This window comes from Mesocricetus auratus, unplaced genomic scaffold (genome assembly GCF_017639785.1).
Source record: "Mesocricetus auratus isolate SY011 unplaced genomic scaffold, BCM_Maur_2.0 Super-Scaffold_100007, whole genome shotgun sequence".
Classification (NCBI taxonomy): Eukaryota; Metazoa; Chordata; class Mammalia; order Rodentia; family Cricetidae; genus Mesocricetus; species Mesocricetus auratus.
In genome coordinates, this window is record NW_024429191.1 from 7,063,241 (window position 1) to 7,076,764 (window position 13,524).

The window sequence follows — 13,524 nt, forward strand, 5'->3', positions numbered from 1 at the left end:
ATTAACTCACATGGCACATACACATAGACATAAATAAAAAGCAAAATTTTTAAGTGTGTGTATATAATATATTATGATCCTAAAATCTTTAGCATGTGGCTTTTCATTTCCTTTCTTACCAAAACATCTAACAAATTATGTTGACATCCCACAGTTAGGAAAAGAAGACCAAACCTACCTCATCAGGCCTCTGTATTGAGGATAGGACTTAATGAGATAGATTCAGGTCTTCAAGACACAACTTTTCCAACTTATTTTAAAATCTAAAAGAAAAATAACCAGCAAAACTTTATTAACTATACCATGTGGCCACAGTTAAACATCAAGAATCAGTGTATGAGACTCCAACTTGGACAAGTCTGTCCTTGGTTGCCGCTCATCAAAGAAGAGATGAGGCTCAGAGTTTGATCCGACATTGGAGCGATGGCTCCACGGTTTAGAGCACTTGCAGCTCCCCTGGAAGACCCTAGTTGGTTCCCAGCACCCATGGTACATAGCTCATGATTATCTCTAACTCTAGTTCCAAAGGATCCGACATCTTCTGCTCTTTACTGGCACTGGCACACACATCACACACACATATATATATATACACTTACACAGGCAAATACAAATAAAAAATAAAAATAAATCTTTTAAAGAATTTGATCAGGGCCTGGAGAGATGACTCAGCGGATAAGAGCACTGGCTGCTCTTCCAGAGGACTTGAGTTGAATTCCTAGCTCCCTCATGACAGCTCACACCTGTCTGTAACTCTAGTTCCAGGGCTTCTGATACCCTCACACAGACATATATGCAGGCAAAACACCAATGAACATAAAAAATAAAAACAAGTTATGAATTTTTTTGCCGGGAAGTGGTGGCGCACACCTTTAATCCCAGCACTCAGAAGGCAGAGGCAGGTGGATGTCTTTGAGTTCCAGACCAGCCTGGTCTACCAAGCAAGTTCCAGGACAGCCTCCAAAGTTACACAGAGATACCCTGTCCCAAAAAAACAAATAAATAAATGACGTTTTTTTGGTCAGTGCAGGCTGGCAAGATGCAGATAAAGGGTGCTTGGCTGCCAGTCCTCATAATCTGAGCTCAGTCCTCGGAACCCACATCGTGGAAGAAGAGAACTGACTCTCAAGTTGTTCTCTAACTTCCATACTTCACCGTGGTCTGTACGTGCCCACACACGCACTCACTATTGAAAATTTCTGGCTTGATTGCTAGCTGGAGATAGCGAAATGAGGAAGTATTCATTTAGTTTGCAGGTACTCAGAGCCACCGCTTTAAGAATACTATTGCAGGGGCTGAAGTGATAGTTCAGTGTTAAAAGCAATGGCTTCTCTTCCAGAGGCCCAGGGTTCAATTCCTAGAACCCACATGGGGCTCACAACTTGTAACTCGAGTTCCATATAATTCCATCCCTTCTTCTAGTCTCCATGAGCACCAGGCATACACATGGTGCGCAGATATACATGCAGGTAAAACACAGATAAGCAACAAATTAAAATAAATAAATTTTTAAAAATAATGATGATAAATCAAGGAAAGGCCCTAAGAACTTTTCTCCTTTAAAAGAATACTGTGGACCAGGCAGTCGTGGTGCACTCCTTTAATCCCAGCACTTGGGAAGCAAAGGCCAGTGGATCTATGTGAGTTTGAGGCCAGCATGTTATGTATACAGAGCGAGTGACAGGACAGACTCCAAAGCTACACAAAGAAACCCTGTCTTAAGAAATAAAGTAAAAGAAAAGAGTACTGTGGGCAAACTGGGTGGCTTGTGACTAGAGACCTCAGTTACCATGGCAATCTTTATGGCCAATTTTCCCCTCTGCTTTCAGGAAGTGGATAGGGGTGGTATTCTGACTCTTCTCACATGAGGGCCAGGGGCTGCAAGTTTAAATGGTAAGATGTCCAGGATCCTAGACGCAAGAGCTTTTTACATCAACCCCCATAGACGGTGAGCCAAGCCTGGTTGATATAAGGTATAAGGTGCTAAACTCCGTGGTTGATGATGAAGAACATACTGATTTGGAACTGTGTGAGCATGCCTTTTTCTTTTTACCTGGCATTAACCAATCGCTTTCTTTCTATCTGACACCATTTAATAGTTGGAGAGTTGAGCTAAGTGAGTAGTGAGGTCCAATGTTCGGGATATTTGACTGGGACAACCTGTCCCTGTGCCAGGGCTGCATGGTAACTGTCCTGAACAGAATGGATTAGATTCTTCTTCCCAATATCCAGGAGCAACTCATGTCCAAATAGTGACATTCCATGGCTGATGATAATGCCATGAGTGAACAGGTGTCATGTAATAGAATTATAGCAACTAACCCATAGAGGAGTGGTGACTGTCGCTTAATGTATGTAAGCAGTACAGCTAAAAAGCCTCACCTGACACTTGAGGATGTTACCAAGTGTCCTAGTTAGTTTTCTGTTGATGTGGTAAACACCATAATCAAGCAATTTCAAGGGAAGGGTTCTTTCAGTCTTACGCCTTCAGGTCACAGTCGGGCTTTGAGAGAAGTCAGATAGGAACCATGGAAAATTGCTGCTTACTGGCTTATTCAGCCAGTTTTCTTATACAGTCTAAGACCATAACTTTCCAGTTATTACACTGCCCACAGGGTGCTGGACCCTCCCGTCAACAGTCAAGACATTTCCCCCATGGATATATGTTAGTCTGTTCTGAACTCTCCCTCATTTGAGAGACTCCCTCTTCCTGAGAAGGGATTAAATCAAACAGCTAATCCATGTTTGATTGTATCAAGTTGACAATAAAAGCAAACCAGGACACCAAGTTCTAGAAACAAAATTTTCTAACTGTATCTTAATTGCAAGTCTTTTGGTGTTTTCTTTGTTGGTGGTGGTAGTGATAGTGATGTTTTGTTGTTGTTCTTGTAGTTTTGAAACAGGTTCTCTTGTAGCCCACACTGGCTTACAACTCCTGATCCTCCTTCCCCCACTTCCCAATTATTGGATTCACAGAAGTGCTCAGCCACACTTGGCTTTGTTGGTGTCTTTAAGGTAAATTTTGCTTGAAATGAACTCAGACATTTCCATATTGGCTTTGTGTGAGTATATTTGTGTCTGTTTCCTGGTGCCTTCATTTCCAGCTTAATTGGAGGTGATACATGTCATCTTCAGTGTCTAAGTACTACTCACACATCGAGATAGAGAAGGAAAGCCATATAGTCTGATGGGCTTTCTGCTCCTGTGTCTTTTTATGTCATCCCCATCCAGTCCTATTGTTGTGTGCCACCATTTCAAAACCCCAGCCCAGGTTCTTATATCCAAGCACTAGCAAAGACACATGTGTGAGGTTGTCATATGGTTTTTCACTTGAGAAAGCAGCTCCAAAGTATGGAAAATGTTATTTAAGTAGAACTAATAAAATTTTATTTAAGTGGAGCAACCTGTGAATGGCTTAGTCGAAGGTCTGTCCTGTCTTCCGTTTGAAGAGTCTGTAGGAAGTATGACAAGACACTAAGGAACATGCTGTCAGCCATGTCAGATGTACTCACACAGGCCTCAAAGCCAGGAAGTCTAGGGCAGCACCTGCTGAGCAGCTGGATGTCCTGCTTATCTGTAGAGCACATGACTAGCATATGCAAGCCCTGGTGTCATCCTAGCACTCCCCCACCACCCCAAAAAAGAAGTCTTCAAAATGCCATTATAAGATCTAGGACTGAGGCTAGACTTGGAGGAAGTGGGCATGCAGTTGTCAAACAGTGACGGTGCCTGGAAGGGCTCCTCATTGTAGGGCATGAGCAATGCAAAGATCTCGCCTTCTTACTTGATCTCCTCTACTGGAACTCGTAGCCGGCAGGCAAGAAGCCGTGCGTGGGGCAACTGCTCAGCCAGGATGACTCAAAGTTCATCTCTAGCATGGCCTGCAATGGCCGGCAAGCACCTTCACATCCTGCTCAGCTGTGCAGAACTGTGCAGGGGCCAGCAGGCTCTTGGGCTGGCTGCTTGTGCTTTTTGCCCTCCATCTTCCAGTCACCTGGCTTCCTGGGCTGCGTGCTCTCCATGAGGCTCTGCTGCTGTTGGCCTTTCTTCACCGGGGGCATCAAATGTCTTCAAAGGGTGAAATGAGAGAAGATCAAATAATGTTGAGCTTTCTCCAGGCGAGCAGCCCGAGGCCAGCTCCTCTCCCCTCCCAAGTGCCTTCATGGTCCACAAACTAACGAGGGAGATCTCTCAAGAATCCCTAGACCTACCTGGAAGAGTGGAAACAGCGGCCAGGACTTCCAAGCTAAGTCACTGAGACATCAGATGACTGACAGACAAAGACTAACATCACTGACCTGATGGAGGCTCCAAGCCTCCCTGCCACCAGGCAACTCCCAAAATACCCCTTTTCAATTTCCCTTTGCTGTGGCAGAGTCCCATACTGAATCCTGGACGATGAACTTGATACAGCCTCTAGACCTTCACACATAAACAGTTGTTTTCCGAAATAAACTGTTAAACTATGCATGGTGATAAAGAAACTCAAGGATTTTTCGAGACAGGGAGTAAGTAGCCCTTGCTGTCCTGGAACTTACTCTGTAGACCAGGCTGGTATGATGAAAGGCATGTGCCACCACCACCTGGCTAAATTTGGGGCCTCAGCAAGAGCACTATACTCTTTGTTGTTGTATTCATTTGGGGTTTTTTGTTTGTTTTTTGAGAATTAACTCAAATGTGTAAAATTTGCATTTCTATAATAAACTTTTTAAAAATTAAAAAAATCTAGGACTATAGCTCAATAGTATTTGCTTAACTTGTATAATGCTATGGATTTGATCCTGATCACTGCATTAATCAGACATGGTGATACACACCTATAATCATAATCCTAGCACTTGAGAAATAAAAATAAAAGGATCAAAGATTTAAGGTCATCTTTAGTAACATATGGAGTTTCAGGCCAACCTGGGCTACATGAGGTCCTTACCTCTAAAAATTAAAATTAGTGTGGTAATGAATGCCTTTAGTCCCAGCACTTGGGATGCAGAGGCAGGCAGATCTCTTGAGTTCAAGACCTGGTCTAAGGACTGAGTTCCAGAAAAGCCAGAGCTACATAGACAGATACTATCTCAAAAAAATAAATAAATTTAAATTAAACTAAGGCCAGCTCTGGTGATGCACACACCTTTAATTACAGCATTTGAGAGGCAAAGTCAGTCAGATCTCTATGCATTTGTAGCTAGCCTGGTCAACAGTGAAAAACCAAGGGTCTACTGAATACCAAGCTAGACCCCGCCTCTCCCAATTTGTTTGTTTGTTGTACTTTTTTTTTTTTTAATGCTGAAGAGTTACCTAGTCAATGGACTGGCAAGATAGTTCAGTGGTTGAATGTGCTGACTGCTCTTCCAGAGAACCCAGCTAAAAAGCACCATGTCATTAAGCAGATGGGGCTTTGTGATGTGACTACTATAGAACACATTTTATTTGGATGGTTGAAGTGACTCAAGTGTGGTTTGCTTTCTAGAGGTGATCCTTCTGGGCTCTAGTGAGCTGGCATTTTATTGGCTGTATTCTGGTGAGGCAGGATGCCTCTCTGATTCTTGCTTGATTTCCTGAGTAGATTAACATTTCTCTTTTATCCTCAAAGTCATATTTGTATTGTCAGTTCATCTGAATATTTCAAAGATCATTGTACTGAGGAAAATTTCATTATAGTTTCAAAGTCCTATCAGGAAGGTGAATGGAATTTTGTGTGTATTCTTCATTCTTACAGAAATCTTTTAAAACACTTTGACCTCCCCCCCCCAAAAAAAAGGGGGCTGATTTATTGACCTTTCTTCCACAGAAGTCTTCATTCACCTTTACCCCTGAATCAGAAGTTGGTGGGAGGAAGTAGGCATGGCAGTGACAAAAAGGAATGAATGGGATTGTTGCCTCTAGAGCATCTAATCTAGTTTTACGGCTCTGTAAAGGATGGGCATTGTGGGTCTTGAGAACCATGACTCTTTAGGCTTCATCCCTGACACTGGTGTGGTCTCAGAAATGAGCCACCAGTTAGTACTACAGCTTTACTGCCTTTACCTCTTTGGAATTTTGTAAATACAGTGAGAGGTAGGTAGGGGTTGGGGTCCCTAGAGGCATACTGGCCAGTGTTAGGGGTCAATACTTTAGTCCATGTTTCTTCCCTGTGGATTGGATTCATGGCTCTCTTGTCAGGTTGCAAACTATAACTGAGCTGGCCACTGGAAAACATCTCACTCCACTGCTGTGGTTGATTGAGCCTGTGTGCCAGAGACTAGTGTCTATACCTGTGTGTTATTTGCCTTAGTCATATAGATACTATGCCTGCCCTAGTGTGCTGTGTCAAACTTGTGGGCTAAGGTCTCAGGGCTACCATATTTGTTCTTGACTCATCCTCACAACTGCTTATACAACACTCAGAGTGCAGGAAGATGGAGGTGGATAAAAAAACACTTTGGTCTTTGGTCATTATGCATTAATATTCTCTGGCTCTCTTTAAGGAAAGAAACTTCAGCTATTGATGTAATCCAGTCTCTATATCCTTAGCCTGGTCCACTCTTTCAGGAGGTTATGCTATGAGACCCTATGAGTATTGCAGGGGAAAACATATAAATTAATCTATACTTTAACAGGTACAACTAATACCTGAAATATGTTCTCATTTGCACCTCAAATCTGGAACATCATTTAGGGAAACCACAGAAGGCCTACTGCAGGAGACTTGCTCAGTTCAATGACAGGCCAGATACTCCAGAAGTAGCAGCTGACTGCTTTTTTTTTTTAACTTTAATGTGATACATGTTAACAGTCTAAATTAACAATTGGTGGTGGTGGTGGTGGTACATGCCTTAGATCCCAACACTCAGGAGGCAGAGGCAGGCAGATCTCTGTGAGTTCAAGGCCAGACTCGTCTACAAAGCTACACAGAGAAACCCTGTCTCAAGAAAAAAAAAAAATTAGAGGAGTTCATTTTACATTTCAGGAAAAATGCCATCTAAAGCTTCCATTTGTGACTACTGCCCTCATCCTGAACCACATGTATGTATGGTTTAGTAGTCATGGATACCATCATTTAAGAACAAATGTAAGCTTAGTGACTGCCTAAAAACAGCAAACGTTAGATATTACATTTGGGGTAGAGTTCTCAGTTGATAGGTAGTAGTTCAATCCCCAGCACCACCTGTAATCCCAGCATTTGGGAGGTGGAAGCAAAAGAATCATGAGTCCTTGTCTTTTTTGTTTTTTCCTTAATGTGGGTGGATGTTTTGCCTGCATGTATGTCTATGCAGCATGTGTGTGCAGTCCAGATCTCCTGGGTGCTGGGAATTGAGCGAAGGTCTTCTGGAACTACTGAACCATCTCTCCAACAACGAGTCTTTGTCTTTAAATAATAATAATAATTATTATTATTATTATTATTTCATTAGTCCTGGTTACATTCCCGACTGTAGGCTCTGGGTTGTTGAACAAATTTTATATATCTGGTTCAAATAGTTGACTAAGCCACTTGAGGTAGTTCATACATGTAATTTCAGTATTCAAGAGGCAAAGATAGGAGGAGTGCCGGTCTTCATGTGAGTTCCAGGACAGAGAGAACTATATATTGAGAGCACATCTCAAAAAAAGAAAATAGTTGAACAGCAACAGTTGTTTCCTTATGTGAAAGTATTGCCATGGTTTATAATGTTTGCGGGTATCCTTGGCCTTCATGCTGCACACTGACAACAGCAGACTGCCCACCGGCCTCTCTGGCAGTATGTGGTTGGATGTGGAAAGCTGGCCATTGAGAGTGAAAATAAAGTATATAACCGTGATTTCACTTAAGGAAAATTCTATTTGTTTCAAGAAAATTTACTTTAGGCTTAAGAGTTTGGAACAAATGACTGTGAGGTTTATACCTTTTAGTTTCTAGCTAAAACAAATGGATGTTCAAATCCTACCCTGGTGAGATCTCAGAAATGTGTTGGCAAATGCAGTATGGATAAAACTCTTTCTGTGTTTGCTCTCTACTAGTGCCTGGATCAAAGTGGAACAGCTAAAGCCTTATCATGCTCACAAAGAGGAAATGATAAAGATCAACAAGGGCAAACGGTTCCAGCAAGCTGTGGATGCTGTTGAAGAGTTCCTCAGGAGAGCCAAAGGGAAAGACCAGGTGAGAGAGACTTCAGCAGTTCCCCTCCAACATCAGGCCAGTGGTTTTACATGGTTACTAGCAGAAGAAATATGTCACAGACTCACTCCATTCCCATGTGATGCCTAGCAAGAGAACAACTGTGGTCCCAGAGCTCTATGCCTGTGGCTCACCTTTCTGAGGCTCACTTTTTTCTGAGACATGTTGCTTTTAGAAGTAGCTCAGCTTTGGAGTGTAGCTAAGAGCTTAGGAACACAGCCACATCCTAGCTTTGGGGCTGTAGACAAGAGACATGATTTTCTTTTTACAAGCTGTTTTTCCAATCCAAATGGGTGAGCAAGGATCCTGTTTCTCAGGGTGGCTATGGAGATAATTCACAAAAATGCCGAGGGCACTACATGGCCAATGTTGGTAGTGGCTGTTGTAGTGGTCATCATTATTATTGTTGAACTTTCAGACATCATCCCACACTTCTGCTGATGACAAGAATCGGCGTAATTCCAGTGAGGAGAGAAGTAGGCCAAACTCAGGTGATGAGAAACGCAAGCTTAGCCTGTCTGAAGGGAAGGTGAAGAAGAACGTGGGAGAAGGAAAGAAGAGGGTGACTTCAGGCTCTGCAGAGAGAGGCTCCAAATGCCTTAAAAGAGCCCAGGAGCAAAGTCCCCGGAAGCGGGGTCGGCCCCCAAAGGATGAGAAGGTTTGTCTTACCACTATAGCTTTCCCGACTAGTCCCTTTTTTGTGTAAAGTAGAGCCATGCTCTCAAGTGTGATGTTGCTCGTCTAGTGGGTTTGGAGTCCTTGCCCTGTTGTATAAATAAAGTGAAAGCAGAATGCACAAAGCAGGAGCAGGAGGTGGAGGCAGGAGAGCAGTCCCCTGAGTTGCTTGGGTGCACAGACCTGACCAGGAGGAAGGCTAGCAAGAAGGGAGGGAAAACACTATCGGTGAACATGCGGCCCATGTGAGCCATGATTCTAGCATGAGTATCCTGACAGGAAGGGCAAGCAGAGGTTCAGGTAGGTTGACAGGGTCACAGAGGATCATTCAGGATAGTGGAAGCACCCTGGAAGCTATTTAAGCTGGTTGTTGAGATGGCATTGTATGCCAAACTGGTCCTTAGTAATTGTGAGGACGCTAAAGGGGGCTTGAAGCCAAAAAGAAAGCCAAAGTCACTGGTATATGCATAAGAGGTGGTAGCGTTTCCTGAAAGGAATGGGAAGAGGCGTGTCAGAGGAAGCCCTTCTGTGATTTGGCAGCTGGTTATGTGAAGGGGTGTAGATGAAAAGGGAAGAGAAAGTGGAGCCAAGCTTCACTCCTAAAAGATAGTGCTGTTATTTCTTACATTATCAGGACTCAGGAGGTGGAGCTGTCTAACAGAAGAATGAACTGGTTCTTTGTGGCTTTTGGAAGGATTCAAAGGGTTTGCTGTTGTCATTGTTTATGAAACTAAGGGTAGAGTCTGAAGCCTCACACATGGTAGGCAAGCACTCTATCCTAAGCTACATTCTAGCCTTCAGTTGTATTTTGAGTGTGATGCATTCGAAACATGGCCCAAACAGTACTAGAGCTGTAGACTTAGGAAGCCATGAATGAAGAACAACCTAATCCACTACATTAGATGAGCTTGTCTGGGGGATATGAGGAGAGTGCTCAAAAGAAAGGCTGAACTGTAAAGAGAATGTTTGTTTAGGGTAGTAAAGTTGGAAGTGTGGCCAGATGAAACCAGGAGGAAATGGTGCATTTCTCACCTTATGTCTAACAAGTCTTGAATTTCAGGAAGTAGGTGCCCTGCGAGTTGTGAGGAGCACACTAGGAGACATGCAACTAGAATAAAAGGAGCAGAAGCCAGATGGCTGACGAACAGTGGGTGATAAAACCTTGATGAAACACTAGATGCCAGAGCAACACCAGTGAACACAGAGCAAATGAGTCTGCCTTGAGTTTGCAAAAGAGCAGGAACGCTCACTGCATCTTGGAACTGGCCCAGTTACATTCCATCCACAGGGTACCTGGCCAACTACTGCCAGATTGTCTGGTATCCATGAGAGGAAGGAGCTGGAAATACAGAATTGTATGTGAAACACCCTAAGTTTAAATCTGATGCACTTTTTTTTGTTTGTTTTGGTTTTCAAGACAGGGTTTCTCTGTATTGTTTTGGAGGCTGTCCTGGAGCTCTCTCTGTAGACCGGGCTGGCCTTGAACTCACTGACTCTGCCTCCCAAGTGCTGGGATTAAAGGCATGCGCCACCAACACCTGGCCCTGATTCACATTTTTAAAACACTTCAGGGTTCCAAAAGAAAGTATCTTTGGTTAGGCTCAGCCTGGCCTGCCTCTGTGGACCTCTGATTAGAGAAGGGCCTTCACATTGTCCTAAGGCTAAGAGAACAGAAGGAAGAGAGCAAGAGTCCCCCTATGACCATGCTCAGGAGGTAGAGAGTTTCAGAAAACTGCAACCCCCGGTGAATAGGGGTCTTTATAGGGCATGACCTGATACAAGCCCCCAAAAGATGTAATATAGTTTTCGGTCAAGAAGGAATTGGAGCCGTCATGTTTTATACTGTCTTCCAAATTAATACCCTCTTCAGGCAAGCTCCTCATAGATTCCTGAATCATCCTGGACAGAAACCATTTCCTATTCGATGAAGCAAAACACAATAGACAGGTTAGGACAAAGGATCTATGTTTGGATTATAACCTATGGCTTGCAACTGATTGACTGTGGCCAAGTTCCTTTCCCTCAGTTTCCTCACCTGATCCTGGAGCCTCATGGGTTTACTGTGAGAACTGAGTGGGTCCACGGGTAGTGTTGAGGACTATACCTGGAGAGCAATGGGTATCAGATCCAAACCCGGTATGTGCTGTTCCCAGGTTCAGAGCAAGGTGTGCGGTGAAAACTAAGGTGGAAAGTCACTTCAGTCTAGCCCTCCCAAGAGCCCACCCAAGCTTGCTTCTCCTATCTCAAGGCTTTCTTTGAGTTGATAATGAGAAGCAGCCCACCCCTACAACAGGGTAACTCATTGGGTGATAGTAACTTTTAACCTGTTTTCAGTCTAGGGGAACAGTCTCCCCTTTCTGGGTGGTTCTGGGCTGGCCTTGTTCTCAGTGTGAAGCACTGGGAGTGTGTCCAGGTACTGGAGTGACAGTGCATCTGACCTCATCTGTCCTGTAGCTCAGAGTGCAGGTGTGTTGCCATAGCAATTGTCATTTACTGGCAGTAAGCAGTAAAGCACAGGCTGTAGAGTCCCAAGTGCGTACCATTCTGTTGTGGTGTAATCTTCTGCCCCCAATAGATAACCGAAAAGACCAACCTTGATCTCAGAGGTAGCAAATGCTTGCCTTCAGAAGAGCACTTGAATTTATGTCTAGACTTCTTCTGTTTCAGATCTTGCCTGGGTGCTTGCTCCCATGTCTTGGGTGGGTTCTCCTTTCCTACTTGTAAGAACTACAGCTTCAGCCTCAGGTGAAAAAGTACAGTTAGGCCTGTGGTACTCCTAAAATTTCACTTACACACCAAGAAGAGTGAATCAGGGATAGAGGTTTGGCCCAACTTCACTGAGTACAGTTTAAAACTCAACCAGCCTTGTGTCAGGTGCTGTGTAGTAATATGACTGGAGGCTTCTATGTTAGCTCAGATAGAGATTGTATCTGCACTGCAGAGTGTCTTCTATGTTAGCTCAGATAGAGATTGTATCTGCACTGCAGAGTGTCTTCTATGTTAGCTGGAATAGAGATTGTATCTGCATTGCAGAGTGTCTTCTATGTTAGCTCAGATAGATTGTATCTGCACTGCAGAGTGTCTTCTATGTTAGCTCAGATAGATTGTATCTGCACTGCAGAGTGTCTTCTATGTTAGCTCAGATAGATTGTATCTGCACTGCAGAGTGTCTTCTATGTTAGCTCAGATAGATTGTATCTGCACTGCAGAGTGTCTTCTATGTTAGCTCAGATAGAGATTGTATCTGCACTGCAGAGTGTCTTCTATGTTAGCTCAGATAGAGATTGTATCTGCACTGCAGAGTGTCTTCTATGTTAGCTCAGATAGATTGTATCTGCACTGCAGAGTGTCTTCTATGTTAGCTCAGATAGATTGTATCTGCACTGCAGTGTCTTCTATGTTAGCTCAGATAGAGATTGTATCTGCACTGCAGAGTGTCTTCTATGTTAGCTGGAATAGAGATTGTATCTGCATTGCAGAGTGTCTTCTATGTTAGCTCAGATAGATTGTATCTGCACTGCAGTGTCTTCTATGTTAGCTCAGATAGAGATTGTATCTGCACTGCAGAGTGTCTTCTATGTTAGCTCAGATAGATTGTATCTGCACTGCAGAGTGTCTTCTATGTTAGCTCAGATAGATTGTATCTGCACTGCAGAGTGTCTTCTATGTTAGCTCAGATAGATTGTATCTGCACTGCAGAGTGTCTTCTATGTTAGCTCAGATAGATTGTATCTGCACTGCAGAGTGTCTTCTATGTTAGCTCAGATAGAGATTGTATCTGCACTGCAGAGTGTCTTCTATGTTAGCTCAGATAGATTGTATCTGCACTGCAGAGTGTCTTCTATGTTAGCTCAGATAGATTGTATCTGCACTGCAGAGTGTCTTCTATGTTAGCTCAGATAGATTGTATCTGCACTGCAGAGTGTCTTCTATGTTAGCTCAGATAGAGATTGTATCTGCACTGCAGAGTGTCTTTGAGGCAGCACTACACTAGCCTCTCTATTACACGGATGCTTGTTTGGCAGCCTCACCACAGGCCACGAATCTAGAGAGGAAGCTTAAGAGCTGTGCAGATATGGCCCCCTCACGAAGAGAGATACCCACTTCTCTAATACATGTTCAGTTTCATCTACATGCCAGCAAGTGTGGAGTCGAGTGGAAGGAGAACACAGTTGTAATAACACCAACCCCAGGTCCAAAGTGCTGGAATTTGAATTGTTCTGTTTGGTTTTTTTGGTTTGGTTGGGTTGTTTGTTTGTTTGTATTTGGTGGGTGTGTATATTTTGAGGCCTGGAACTATGCAGGCCTCAAACTCAGAGATATACCTGTGTCTTCCTCCTTGGGGGCTGGGATGAAAGGTATGTGCCACCATTCCTGGGAGTTTGAATTTTTTAATCTGTCTCACGATTGACCAATGCTACTTGATCTTTCTGCAGCTCAATTTTCTTTTCTGTAAAAAGAAGACAGTATTAGTTCTCCGTTGTGAGTAATGGAGACCATATATGTAAATTAGCACTAAGATGACTTTTGAAACCTTTGCTGTCATTATAATCAACATCTCCTTCAAATGGGAGGAGGTACAGAGAGGTCAAATAAAGCTTCTTTGATGAGGGGACCGTTCCATGGTGCCCTAAAGTAAGCCTGTGAGTCAGGTAGACATGATGGAAAGCCATCACCAATAATACAGAAGTTCTGAGGCCAGTTCCTGTTTGGGA

The 13,524-nt window shown here is 43.4% G+C and overlaps 1 protein-coding gene across 2 annotated transcripts in view; it reads left to right on the plus strand.

The window, feature by feature from the left end:
* Window positions 1–13,524, plus strand: part of Glyr1 (glyoxylate reductase 1 homolog) — a 40,559-nt gene that overhangs the window by 5,376 nt on the left and 21,659 nt on the right. For both annotated transcript variants that reach the window (XM_013121691.3, XM_040748131.1), the window contains exons 4-5: window positions 7,978–8,116; window positions 8,553–8,792. In XM_013121691.3, coding sequence (XP_012977145.1) covers window positions 7,978–8,116; window positions 8,553–8,792 — 379 coding nt within the window. The remainder of the gene's footprint in view (window positions 1–7,977; window positions 8,117–8,552; window positions 8,793–13,524) is intronic.